This window comes from Bombina bombina, chromosome 4, assembly GCF_027579735.1.
Source record: "Bombina bombina isolate aBomBom1 chromosome 4, aBomBom1.pri, whole genome shotgun sequence".
Lineage (NCBI taxonomy): Eukaryota > Metazoa > Chordata > Amphibia > Anura > Bombinatoridae > Bombina > Bombina bombina.
The window spans coordinates 769,772,809-769,787,233 of record NC_069502.1 but is presented as its reverse complement, the minus strand read 5'-3'; the positions used below and the strand labels follow the sequence as shown (position 1 = coordinate 769,787,233).

Sequence of the window (14,425 nt, the reverse complement as noted above, 5' to 3'; positions counted from 1 at the left end):
TGCAGCTGTGGACACTTTCCATTTAAGAAGAAAAACATAAATTATGCTTACCTGATAATTTCCTTTTCTTCTGATGGAAAGAGTTCGCAGCTCCCCACCCGTAATTTTATGTGGGGCATCCTTATATCTTCTGGCACCTTTCCACCCTGATATTTCTTCTACTGTTCCTTGTTCCTCGGCAGAATGACTGGGGGATGAGGGGAGTGGGAGGAGTATTTAAAGGGCCAGTAAACCTAAAAAATAATGTTATATAATTCTGCACATAGTGCAGAATTATATAACATTATATTAGTGCTAGTTTTTTATTACATAATATATCCGGTGATTTTTGATTACAAAAGAGGGTTTTCCAGACCCGTCCTCTGTGCTCTACTGAGCGGGTCTGGTTTTCCCTCAGAGCGCGTCGGGCCAGCTGTTTAGTCACAGCCCAGCCCGTCCGCGCCATCACATTCAATGCAGCTTGCTCCTGCTCTGTCTGACAGCAGGAGCGAGCTGCATTAAATGTAATGGCACGGTCGGGCCGGACTGTGACTAAACAGCTGGCACGATGCGCTCTGAGGAAAAACCAGACCCGCTCAGTAGAGCAAAGAGGGCGGGTCTGGAAAACCCTCTTCTTTTTATAAAAAAATCACTGGATATATTTGTAATAAAAAACTAGCACTAATATAATGTTATATAATTTTGCACTATGCGCAGAATTATATAACATTATTTTTTAGTTTTTACTGGCACTTTAAGCCTTTGGGTGGGGAGTCTTTGCCTCCTCCTGGTGGCCAGGTTCTTATTTCCCAAAAGTAATGAATGCAGCTGTGGACTCTTTCCATCAGAAGAAAAGGAAATTATCAGGTTAGCATAATTTATGTTTTCTATATATATATCTGATGTTTTTTGGTAAAATACAATATAGATAGATAGATATCTCTATGTTGAAGCCCTATGCCTTTTTTTTATTTAAGCATGACAGTTAACCACATCTCTGAGATTGCGATAACCTGACGTACTTTAAATTCAATTGATTTTGAGTGAACACGTTTATTTTCAACTTGTAATATGCACACTATTTCCGGAGCAAACCGCCACAATAAACTCTATATCACTGGCATGCAACAGTTAGTCAGGGAGGAACTCGCAGTCCCTTAGCAATGCTAAGTCTCCCGCATCATCAGTTGGGCAAAGCGTTATCATTTTAGGACTTCAGCCATCCATATTCTAGGTGTGAACAATTGGGAGGCAAAGTTTCTAAGTCGCCAGTCCTTTCACCCAGAGTAATTGTCTCTGAGTCAGGAGATTTTCAACCAGATTGTGAGCCATTTGGGTCTGTGTGACATAGATCTCATGGCTTCTAGGTAGAATCATAAGCTCCCCCCATTATTGTCCCAGGTCTCTGGACCCTCAGTTGAGTTTTATACATGCCCTAGCCATTGCCTGGTCCAGCGAGGCCTTGTAGGATTTGGTTTGCGGATCTAGTTCAAATATCCTTGTGCCCACCTTGGAGGCTTTCTGAATTTGGCAGCCTAGCGATTGAATGCTTAGTGCTGTCTCAGCTAAGTTTGTCTGATAAGGTTATTGACACCTTGATTTGGGCTAGGAAACCTGTCACCAGGCGTATTTTTCATAAGGTTTAGAAAACCTTTTTTTGCTTGGTGTGCTCACAAGGGATACTTTTGGAATTATTTTAGAATTCCTAGAGTTCTTAAGTTTCTGCATTAGCGTTTGGGAAAAGTTTGGTCCGCTAGTTCTCTTTAGGGTCAGATTTAGTTTTTTACCCTTGTGTTCCTTAACCCCTTAATGACCACAATGTACCCTGTATATCACTGGTCATTAAGGGATTTTTCAGGACATAATAGCACAAGTCTAGCAAGAAGACACTATTAATACCCTCCCTCCAGCAGGCTTTGTGGAATAGAGCAGTCTCAACGCTGGTGGCAAGACCACGCTAAAAAACAATCAAGTCCCAAAAAAAGGCCAGCGACATACAGGGTACGTCGCTGGTCCTTAAGGGGTTAAGAGGTTTGCTAAAATTACAGTTTTCAGACCTTTCAGGCTCTGGTCAGAATTAAACCAGTTATTCATCCAGTTTTTCCTTTTTGGAATCTTAATCTTGTTTTGATGGTTCTTCAGGCTCCTACTTTTGAACCTATGCATGGTTTATACCTTCAACTTTTTTTCTGTAAGATTTTTTTCTTCCTAAATGGAAAGAGTCCACAGCTGCATTCATTACTTTTGGGAAATAAAAACCTGGCCATCAGGAGGAGGCAAAGACACCCCATCTAAAGTTTTAAATACTCGTCCAACTTCCCCCAGTCATTCTTTGCCTTTTGTCCCAGGAGGTTGGCAGAGAAGTGTCAGAAGTTGTTTTGTCTCTTATGGAGGGTAGCACATGGGACGGGAGTTTTAACTAATCCTATCAGTCTTTCAGTGAGAGCCTGGATGAAAGTTAGAGTCCGGAGATGCAGGAAAAGTCTTTCTGTGAAACCATCCCGACTTATATTAACAGCTCCACAAGCAATCAGCGTTGCCGAACTTCGCTTCGCTGCCTGCTTTTTTCTCTCAAGTCCATGGCGGAGGCACTGCTACTATTTGTCACAATTGAAGGGCCATGTTCCTGTTCCACGGCGTAGATTCCGGTAAGATCGTTTCATTTTACTTCATCAGAATGTATTGTAATTTATTAATGTTTCCCGTAAGGAGCTATCTTGCGGGACTTATTAAATATATTATATAGGGCCTCAGTGAGGATCCTTTGGTATCTTGGAATCGAGGGTTAATATCTCCCGAGGAGGATTATTGAACGGGGGGGGGGTTAATCATGTTTGTTATGTGATTCAATCTGCTTATGTGTAGTGTTAACTGGGCTTTTAGAACATAAAGGCCTTTGGAAGTAACGCAACCTTTTGGTTGGGCGCGTTTTTTGGACTGTACGGTTCACCTTGTGACTAGACGTGTTAACGTTCTGGTCTTCCATTTCCGCATTCCTGACCGTGTTGGGACTGAGAAATTAGAGTCTGCTTGTGTCTGGTTCTAGGAGGTGGTGAGTGCCCCAGACATTGTGGGTGTCAGGTGCCGTTTAAGTTTTTTCTTAGTCTGATGCTGAGACTGTTCAAATTTCAGATTCTTTGACTTGTGAAGAATGCAAATTGGCCTCGTTGACACAGGTCAATCAGTTATGTTCGATATGCCGTAATAGAGCGCCCTGTTCCTCGGGTTTTGGGAATCGGATCTGCTGAGCCATCTGCCTCTGGGGGTTCTGTCCTCCAAGAGGCGAGTTCCCTACCGTTCCCTACTACTACACATGCTGGTAACCCAGATTATGTTTATCCCTCCTTACAGGGCGGCTTGCTCCCCCCCCCCCCCCCGGAGGTTACAGCTCATTTTTGCTTTCACATATTTTTGGAGATTATGCGTCTTTAAAGTCCAGACGTTTATTTGCGTTTGTGCTCGTGCCCCATCGTCCCGAGTCTACCGACCTTGGGTGGGCCTATACAGTTCCCTGCGGGTGTAGCTGTCCCTGAGTGTTGTGCTTTTCGTTACAGAATAGCACGTCTTCGCGTTTTACTCAGGCACATTTTTTAGTTATTGGAGGATCCTATCCTTAACGGATACAGGAATGTGCAGTATTCTACTTCGAATGACTCACCTCATTAAACATGAGGGGATGACGTAATTTCCAAATTGTCTGCTTATTGATATCGTGCAAAGTTTTTTGTTGGAAGATCAGGGTTCTGTTTGGCTGGTCCTGTGGGTATGCCTGTTTTCTTCCTGGGCGTTAACCTATAGGTTGCCTTATATTTTCTTTTATCCGGTTAGGATGTCTTTTAATTTCGATTATGTGTTTCCTTCGGGAACTTCTGGGATCGATTCTCTCTGGTTGCTTCTTCGGAAGCTTGTTAAGGGACTCGTTAGTCCTAGGTTAGTCTGTTTTACCTTCCCCTCTGTGGGAGGATTTAACCATCTTGACAGTTATGACCCAAGCTGTGGCTTGTCCTGCTGGGATTCAGATCTTCTGTCCTGTGGCTTGTTCAGACATGTGGCGCCTGTTCTGCCTGGCTGGTCTGGTGGGGTGCTGAGTGCTTACATTATTATTTGTGTATCTTCTTTTTTTTCTTTACAAGTTCAGCTAAACACTCTGAAAGGATCCGCATGACTGGAGGATTGTGTAAGTCCTTATTCAACACTCAATCTGGTGACCGGGTCAGTGGAGTTCCCCTGCGTTACTCTCTTTGCTCCGATTTACTCTGGGCCTAGAGTTTCTTTCCTCTCTGGGGAGGATTGGGGGCTTAGCGCCCCTTACCGCTGTTTGAGCGGTTTGGCCTTTTGAGGCTCTGGAATTGTCCTTGGACTTGTTCCTGCTGTGGTTCTCGTCTTAAGACCTTGCGGACTTTGTCCATTCCTCGTGTTCCTTAGGGGGACCTGGTTCCCTTCAGGAGTTGGTTCCTTTGTAGGGACATGGGCAGTGTGGTCTCCTTGAGCTCTGTTTAGGGTTTCTACCCGGAGCTGGAGGGTGCTCCGCATCCTCCTTCTTTTCTGATTTTTGGGGGTGATGTGGAGGCTAGCCTTTGTTAGAGTGACTTGTCCTCAAGGTATCCCCTTGCTCTTGGTCGTAGGTGGCTGTTGCGGCTAGGGCTCTAGTGACCTTGTTTCGGTCTTTGCTTCCTTAGCTCCTTGGAGCGTTGGATTCTGGCAAGGGGTGGTCTCGTCTTCTGGTCGGGACTTGCAAGTTTTTCTTGTTGTCCATTTTACTTTGGACATGCTATGGTATCTCCCGGGAGTCTGGTTTTATATCAGATGGGGGATTTCAATTTCTGGGTTCTTATTTATTTGGGGAGCTCTGACCTTTCCTCACTCTGGCTCTTACGGTGGATGAGTTTTTCACTTAGCATTTCCTTTGTGGATCCCGTTGTGGGTTGTACCGGACTGATAGGATCTAGAGCTGGTCCGGGGTTCTCAGTTCCAGGAAACTTGGGCGGTGTCCTTTGGTTGGGCGTGTTGATCTGGTTCAGTAGACCAGGTTTTTCTGGGTGCCGATGCCCCCTGGGCTTGCCTTTTGCCTATGGTCGGTTTCCCTGGGTTGGCTTATTCAAATAGTGTGATGACTTTGCTTCACTGCAAGCAACAGGGTTCGCTGTGGAACCACTGCAGCTATGGCACCTTGTCTGTATGCTAGCCAGTTAAATCTTCAGGGGATTCCTTCCAGGTCAGGGCATTGGAGTTTTTTTTCTCTTGGTTCAGCCTACAGCTGTGCCCTGGGGGCAGGTGCTCTGTCCTTCCGCCCCACTTGCCGGCCCCCCATTGTCTTGGGGGGACTTATATCCTTCCTTCGGTGGTCCCTATCTTGGGGCTACTCCTGGTTTCAGGAGGTTAGGACAGACAGGTTAACCTAGTTCGGAGAGAGGTATGCTTTCTGGGTTGTTCTGTTCATTTGGAGAGTTGCTGGTTCCGTCTTGAGTCTATGTTGGGTCTTTAGCTAGACCTCTAGGTATAAGGCCTTGTCGACGGTCTCCATGTGGTATTTCGGGTTTGCACCCGAGCTCTATGGTAATGGCTGTGCCATTTTTTCCACTCGTTGTTTGAGCCTGGTGTTTTTCCCTGGTTTCAGACCTGCCGATGCTTGGGTTGGCCCGGCTGGAGGTATTTCCTGAGATCCATTGTTCTCTTGGATCTTAGGGGCCCATTGGTCCTCGTTGAGGTTCTGGGCTCTCCTTTTATTTCGAGACCTAGGTATATGTCTGGCGGTTTTGGTTGCCTAAAGTGTGCCTTCTGTAATGGAGGTTTAGCACTCTACATTTGGTAGCCGCTTCTAGCAAGCATTTCTTCTGTGTCATCCTGAGGATGGCTGTGTATTCTTAACTCATGTGTTTACCTCGTCTGGGTCTGTTACATGTAATTTGCCAGAACTCCTCAGGGTTCTGAGTTCGGATGATGTTTGGTCTCCGTTTTCATTTGTTCCTAGACGGTTGACTTGCTGCCTGGCAAGTGAAGGGTTGCTCTTTGAAACCAGCTACAGCTGTTTGCGCCTTGACTGAGTGCTAGCTAGCTGTTCCAATCTTTTGCAGGATGATGGGAGAACTTTTTCTCTGTTCTGCTTCTGGTGCAAAACCTGGTGGTTCCTTTTGGATTGGGCGTTGCCTCCCCTTGTTGTCAGGACCCTTTTAGGTCTTGCGAGCTTGGTTTGATTGGGGTTTTTTCCTTTTATTGAGTTTGTGGTACCTTTCGATTCCCATTTGGTTCATCCGTGCCTTTTTCCTTTGGGAGTTTCTCTGGGGGTTCCCTTTGCTAGTAAAGGGTGTGTGGTGGGGGAACGACTGTTGGGCGACTGTGTCTTCCGGAAGACTGTTGGCTCAGTTGTGTCTGATGTTGCGGTCTCTACCTAGGTTCTGGGCTATATGCTGGTCAGTGTCCTTGGGGCCTTTTCCCTTTCTGTTTTTCTCGGCTTCGGACAAAGCGGGTTTTTTTTGTTGGGTAGTGGTTTTCAGGCCTGGTGCCCTCAGAATGGGTCGCCTATTGTACCCTCCCGTTTTCGCATTCAGTGTCCTCTATAGCTTGGGTATTGTTTTCCCAAAAGTAATGAATGCAGTTGTGGACTCTTTCCATTTAGGAAGAAAAACATAAATTATGCTTACCTGATAATTTTCTTTTCTTCCGAAGGTCCACAGCTCCCCACCCATCTTTTTTATGTGGGGTGTCTTTGTTTTTTATTCTTCTGGCACCTTTTCACCCAGCTATTTCTTCTACTGTTCCTTGTACCTCAGCAGACTGGGGGATGAAGGAAGTGGTAGGAGTATTTAAACCTTTGGCTAGGGTGTCTTTGCCTCCTCCTGGTGGCCAGGTTCTTTTTTCCCAAAAGTAATGAATGCAGCTGTGTACTCTTTCCATAGGAAGAAAAGAAAATGATCAGGTAAGCTTTATGTTTTTCTTCCAGTGACTTATTTATTTTTACTTATAGTGTTTCTGAGTTTTCCACTTTGTCTTACAAAACTTTCCTGACTTTTCAATCAAGATAAGGCTGTTTTTTGCACTAGTTATTCTTGTTTTTCTAAGGTGGCATCTACAGATACTATGAACAAAGGAAATTGTGGTTCCTTCTTTTTGTCCAACTCCTAAGAATTCTAAGAAGCGTCTTCTTCACAACTTGTATGTTGTGACAGCTGTTAAATATTATGTGGAAGCCACAAAGAATTTCATACAGTTTTCTTCTTTTTTTTTGTTAATTTTTCTGGGGTCGCAAAGGTCAGAAAGCTACGGCTGTTTCTTTAGCTGCTTGGCTTACGGCCTTTATTCATATGGCATATTTGGTTTCAGGGAAGACCCCCCTTGAGTGTATCAATGCTTATTCTATTAGAGCAGTTTCCACTTCTTGGGCTTTTCGTAATAAGGTTTCATCAATGTGCATTCTATTAGAGCAGTTTCCGCTTCTTGGACTTTTCGTAATGAGGTTTCTGTTTATAAGATATGTAAGGCAGCTACACAGCTACTCTGTCCTCTCTGAATACTTTTTTAAAGTTTTATCACTTTGAAATGTTTGCTTCTTCTGATGCTTTTGGCAGCAAAGTTCTGTGGTCTGTAGTGCCTAATCAGTAATGTACAGTGGCGGCTGGTGAATTTTGGGGCACTAGTCTACACCCCTTTAAATAAAGCCCGCCCATATGGCTCCACCCATTTGAACCAATTTACTCTAGTTCTTCTGTTATTTAAAAAAACAACAAACAAAAGGTACACACTACAAGTATATATATTTTTTTAATTCTAGTAAGTTAAATTGTGAGAAAACAAAACAAAGTAAGCAACATTTTAAAATGGTTTTAGTCATTAAAACAATGGTGGTTTTATTTGTTTACTATTTTACAAAAAGATGAATATAATACATGCTTCAGGTAGACCTGGCTTAGGTAGATCATCTGAGAGCCTTAACAATTTATACTTATACAATTTATAATTTTTATATTAACAATTTTTTGTTGGCAGAGGGAAATTAAGGTATAACTGGGGGGTTGTGGATATGATTTTGAAAAGTACAAATCACTTCCCTAAGAGAGGACATTAACAGAACATTGCAGACACAATCTTGCTGACTAATGACCTTTATTACAGTAAATATATATATATATATATATATATATATATATATATATATATATATATATATATACAATTCAAATAAAGGATAAGCATTCTTTAACCCCAGGTTGGGGTAAGCATATACCAGGGTGCATGTGTCAGATATAAACAGTCCAGAGCAAAGACAGCACTCACTGGATTTAAGTAAAAAATTACTTTTATTGAAAAAAGTTAAAAGCATAGTCCCATGACGTTTCGGTGTCCACAGACACCTTTGTCAAATGGCATCACCCAGCTTGAGGACCGTTGTATAATCCTGACATCCAGGAGGCAGGGTACTCTGCCTCCCGGATGTCAGGATTACTCTGCCAGTCCATCACAGGTTATCACTGGAGTCCTCTTCCACTCCTCCATGACAACATCACAGAGCTGGTGGATGTTAGAGACCTTGCACTCCCCCACCTTCCGTTTGAGGATGCCCCACAGATGCTCAATAGGGTTTAGGTCTGGAGACATGCTTGGCCAGTCCATGACCTTTACCCTCAGCTTCTTTAGCAAGGCAGTGGTCGTCTTGGAGGTGTGTGCAGCTCAGTTTCAGGGTCTTGTTAATCTTCTTATAGCCTAGGCCATCTTTATGTAGAGCAAAAATTGTTTTTTTCAGATCCTCAGAGATTTCTTTGCCTTGAGGTGCCATGTTGAACTTCCAGTGACCAGTATGAGAGAGTGTGAGAGTGATAACACCAAATTTAACACACCTGCTTCCCATTCACACCTAAGACCTTGTAACACTAACGAGTCACATGACACCGGGGAGGGAAAATGGCTAATTGGGCCCAATTTGGAGATTTCCACATAGGGGTGTACTCACTTTTGTTGCCAACTGTTTAGACATTAATGGCTGTGTGTTGAGTTATTTTGAGGGGACAGCAAATTTACACTGTTGTACAGGCTGTACACTAACTACTTTATATTGTAGCAAAGGGTCATTTCTTCAGTGTCCTCACATGAAAAGATATAATATATTTACAAAAATTTGAGGGGTGTACTCACTTTTGTAAGATACTGTATAATCGCTGCGGAATCTGTTGGCGCTCTACAAATAACCTATAATAATAATAATAGTTTATTCTGATGAAGCGTGGGAGTGCACAATGCGAAACATGTTAGGTGTTTGTCTGCTTATGTCTAAGTAGATGAAATAAACCCTTCCTGAACTGAAAAGCAAGATTACCGTGGTTTGCAGTGATTTTTTCTTTTGTGCCTATTGGATAACTTCCAGCGGCTGGAGGGAGCCACTTTCACACTGACAAACAACAACTCCTGGACAGCTCTTACCAACAAGTGTTTCCAGTGTTTCACTCACCGCCTCTACAAGCTGATACTTCAAGTAACTTCAAGCAGCATTACACTGGTTCCCATAGCCAGTCACGGACTCAATCCTGGCCAGACTTGGAGGAGACACACCTCCAGGACGCAGGCATTCTGATGTCATCTGACTAAGCGGCAGCTGGAGTAGAGGACGACGGCACCCTACCAGACGACTTTGCACCGGCTTGGGACTTCTACTAGGCACTGGGTGAGTGAAAGCCTGTGTTTCCCTGAGAGCTCACTACTGCAACAATACACTGGGACTGCCTTATAATACAATAAGTGAACTGTTAGAGTATTTCGTTTTCATTTAACCCCTTAATGACCACAATGTACCCTGTATGTCACTGGTAGTTAAGGTTTTTTTTAGGACATAATAGCACAAGTCTAGCAAGAACACACTATTAATGCACTCCCTCCAGCAGGCTTTGTGGAATAGAGCAGTCTCAACGCTGGTGGCAAGACTGTGCTATAAAACAATCAAGTCCCCAAAAAAGGCCAGCGACATACAGGGTACGTCGCTGGTCCTTAAGGGGCTAATATACGCTCCACACCTGATCCACTTTAGGACTTTTACTATTGATCAGCCTGTTAATGCAAACGTATGCTCCACATAAGCTCTAGATAACAAGGAATAAACATCGCAAACAAAGCGACTACGATTTATCACCATATTCAGCTTGTTACTGATTGGGACTGCCCTAATACCATACTATTTAAGCAGCTTATTTAATAAGGAAACCGGGACTGGTAACATAAATATACAAAGAACTGCCAAGTCACTTTGAATTTTTACTTGAGCCTAATACTAACTGTCATTACCCCTTTGTGTTTTTTTATATATATATATATATATATACACACACACACACACATATATATATATATATATATATATATGTGTGTGTGTGTGTGCCTTTCTTCACAATTAGACTACAAGAACACCTGTGCAGCCTCCTATGTGTTTCTAAATATACAGCATTTATATGGATATTCAGCAGTTAGCAAACACCTCAGCAGCCCACACAGAGAAACCCCCATTGCTGACAACTGTTCATCAGATAAGGATTTACAGATCATTAACGTCAGCTTCTTAACAGTTTTGTATTGGGCCCAGGTGAGTTATGGCATCCAGTGGTGACCTAAGCCCCAAGCTATGTGCATTTAAAAACAGACAGACTCCGTTATTGGAGGAACACCTGACAAGCCGCTTGTTAATGTACTTAGACACAGCACACCCGGCATTGCTGACACCAGGTCAGCAGCTACATTTACCCCACCTCTTTTCTTCTAAGCTGGAAGATGACTACTGTGCAAAGTCACCTGACCCCTGAAGCTATCCAATATGAAATAAGCCCTTTGTTGTTGTTTTTTAAGTTCTTTGTTTTTTAAGCCCGCCGCACATCAATAAATGCCGAAAGCATACGCTGTCAGCATTTATCACTGCACCAGCAGTTCTTGTGAACTGCTGGTGCAATGCCGCCCCCTGCAGATTCGTTGCCAATCGGTCACTAGCAGGTGCAATCCTATTGATCGGGTTGATTTCTGTCCGCCACCTCAGAGCAGGCGGATGAGTCATGAAGCAGCGGTCTTTAGACCGCTACTTCATAACTTCTGTTTCCGGCGAACCTGAAGGGTTGCTGGAAACAAGAGGCATCATGCTCCATACGGAGCTTGATAAATTGACCCCTAAGTGTGTTTGAAGTGCTCTGAAACAGGGCAGATGTTAAAAACGCCCTAGATTCTGTTCTGTTAAATTCTTTTCTTATTTAAAATGTTTTTTTCATTATCAGCTTTTTAAATTTTATGTTTAAATTTTATGTTTATTTTAAACTACCCCCCACCTTCCTTACCCATCTCCTGGGGGGGGAAATAACCTGCTTGTCCTACTTTACAATTGCCTTCCCTTTGTTTCGCCCCCATTTCATGTTGGTCTTGTGGACTCCACTGATTGGGTATAGATTTCCACACATGATAACTCATGGGCTTTCACCATCTGATGAAAGAAAACAAAATGTATGCTTACCTGTTAAATCTGTTTCTCTTATGATGGTAAGAGTCCATGAGTCCCACCCTTTCTTTTTGTTTTGGGGTGGCAATACATGTTTTGCACTTCTTTTGACCCACTTTATCTTTCTTGCTTTTCTGTTTCCTCCATCTACTTGGCTATATGTATGACTGAGGATTTAGGGTTGTGGGAGGGATTTAAAGTTCTGGTATGTTGATATGTTTGCCTCCTCCTAGTGGTCAGGAGGTTAAATCCCACACATTATGGCTTATGGACTCTCAACATCATGAATCAAGAAATTAATTTATCAGGTAAGCATACATTTTGTTTTTTTTCTAACAATCTTTTACATTTCCTTTAATTATGTAACAGCCATCAGCCAATCAGAGACTCTCATACAACTACACAGTGAACTCTTGCACATGCTCAGTAGGAGCTGGTGCTTCTTAAAGTGCATATACAAAGACTGTTTGCAATTTGACAATAGGGATAATGTTTTTTAAAACTACAAGTTTTATCTGAATTAGGTTAAGTTTAATTTTGACATAGTGCCCCTATAATTATGGATTATGTGAGCAGCATGTCAATATAAAAATAGCAGCTGAATTATTGCCAGTGTAAATGACATTGCTGTAGCCAAAATGTGAACCTGTTGAGAAAAGTTCCTGATTTAGATAAAAGACCCATTTAATATGCAGGTGGACAAGGTTCCCAGGTAAGAAACATATCCACCCAAGTTCTATTGGAGCAAGGCAGCATCCATATTAGACATGTGCGTTTCGTTTTGTTCTGAATCGAAATTCCGACGAATTTGTCAAATTCGGAGCTTTGGATCGATTCAAATTTCCGAATTATCATAGCAACGAAATGAAACTAATCCGAATGCATTTTTAACAAATAAATTCAATTTATTTGTTACATTTGAATGGCCATGGACTAATCACAATTACACTAGTATTGTACAGTATATAAGGTTAAATCACTCTGCTAGCTCTGTACAGGGCACATTATGTAGCTGGTACCTGTGAGGTTGGTACTTAGGTGGGATGTGCTGTGTATTACACTAGTATTATGTACTGTATATTAGGTTATATACCTCTGATAGCTCTGTGCATATTGTGTAGCTGGTACCTGTGAGGTTGGTACTTAATGTTGATTCAGATGGGTTAAACCTAATATACAGTACATAATACTAGTCTAATACACAGCACATCCCACCTAACACATACCGAACTTCCGAATTTACGAATCGAATCCGAACCGAATACATCCAAATTTATTCGAATCCGAATGAATCTGAAACTAATACATTCGAATATATCCAAATTAGAATCGACCCAAAAACGAAATTTGAAAAAATCTGAATCGGTCCATGTCTAATCCATATAGGAATTTAAGATTGCACAAGCTTTCGCACAGGCTTGTCAATCATCCCAGTCTGACAGTTTTTTATGTTCCCAAATTTTGAGGTGACGGAGAGATTAGAAGCCAAGTCTGTGCTCAGAATAAAGTTACCATAAGCAAATTGGCTTGAGGTAGAGAGAGTGGTATATTGGATGTCTTGCTGCATTCAAATTTGATATCACTTATTTCTAGGTTGAGAAGCTCTTGTCAGATGGACGCAGAATCGTCATTTTCTCAAATGGAACCAAAAAAGAAATAAGTGCAGATGAAAAATCTATAACTGTATCGTTCTTTAATGGAGATACTAAGAAAATAATGCCAGATCAAAGCATAGTAAGTTACTTCTTTCCTCCGTATTTTCTATAAGTTATAGCCAAAGTATGAATTTGTTTTAATAGTAACACCTTTACAGATATCTTACAAAATTTCAATTATCATGGAAGTATACATCAAGTTAGTATTGCAGCTAATTCATTTAGCAGAAGCTTATGGCTCTTGAACCATTCTGGATCCTTTTTTCGAGCTATTTTTAGGTTGTTTGGCTCTTGTTGCATTTAAAATAAAAGTGTTGGTGAATAATACTATTAATAAAACATAGGATTCGACACATAATATACGAAACCAAACCAGAGTATTATTTTTCGTTTCAATTAATTGCATTTTTTTTTAAACTTATTTCTTGTGATCTGTCAATCATGATCTGTCCGACCTTCCCCTAATGCGCTGCTTTATTCAATGCAGTGACGTGTAGAGCGGTCTCACCCACTCTACGCATATTACCCAAAGCCGGCTCTTGAGTCTGATTGAAGCCGTGCATGCGCATGTCTTTGATTCGATGTCTGCAAAGTAAACAGAGAATCAGAAGATTCTGTGTTTATTTTGTGTAATAGATGACGCAACACTGCGAGTTCTCATCCCCAATGTTTCAATGTGTATTTTAAAAGTAAGTATTTGTTTTCAAAATTATTATAAAATTATGTGGCCACAAATTTGACTAATGGATATACTTTAGTGGATGTAACAAATGTTTAAACTGAAAACCATTTGACAATATTCCGCATGTTCTAGCCTCTCATGCACGGGCTAAGACTTCCAACACTGCATTGGAGTCAGCGAGCCATACGGCAATGGATTTCATTGGTTGCCACAGGCAACTGTGAGGAATAAAAACAAAACAATTAGGAATGGGGCAGGCAGAGGATTTAGAGAACAATATGAAACTTTATGTGAAGAACACTTTTTATTACACTTACAAATATATAAAAGTTGTATGTCCAAGTTTACCATCACTTTAAATTTGAACTTTTTTTCTATGAGGTAGCTTCACAAATAATACCTTGTTTTTCAACAGACTCACGGCTAGATTTGGAGTTTGGCGGTAAAAGGGCTGTTAACGCTCCGCGGGTTTTTTTCTGGCCGCACCATAAATTTAACTCTGGTATCGAGAGTTCAAACAAATGCTGCGTTAGGCTCCAAAAAAGGAGCGTAGAGCATATTTAGCGCAAATGCAACTCTCGATACCAGAGTTGCTTACGGACGCGGCCGGCCTCAAAAACGTGCTCGTGCACGATTCTCCCATAGGAAACAATG

The 14,425-nt window shown here is 41.9% G+C and overlaps 1 protein-coding gene across 1 annotated transcript in view; it reads left to right on the top strand.

Moving 5' to 3' along the window:
* Positions 1-14,425, top strand: part of LOC128657843 (centromere protein J-like) — a 150,557-nt gene that overhangs the window by 111,038 nt on the left and 25,094 nt on the right. Inside the window, exon 15 of the mRNA XM_053712265.1 lies at positions 13,028-13,168. Coding sequence (XP_053568240.1) covers positions 13,028-13,168 — 141 coding nt within the window. The remainder of the gene's footprint in view (positions 1-13,027; positions 13,169-14,425) is intronic.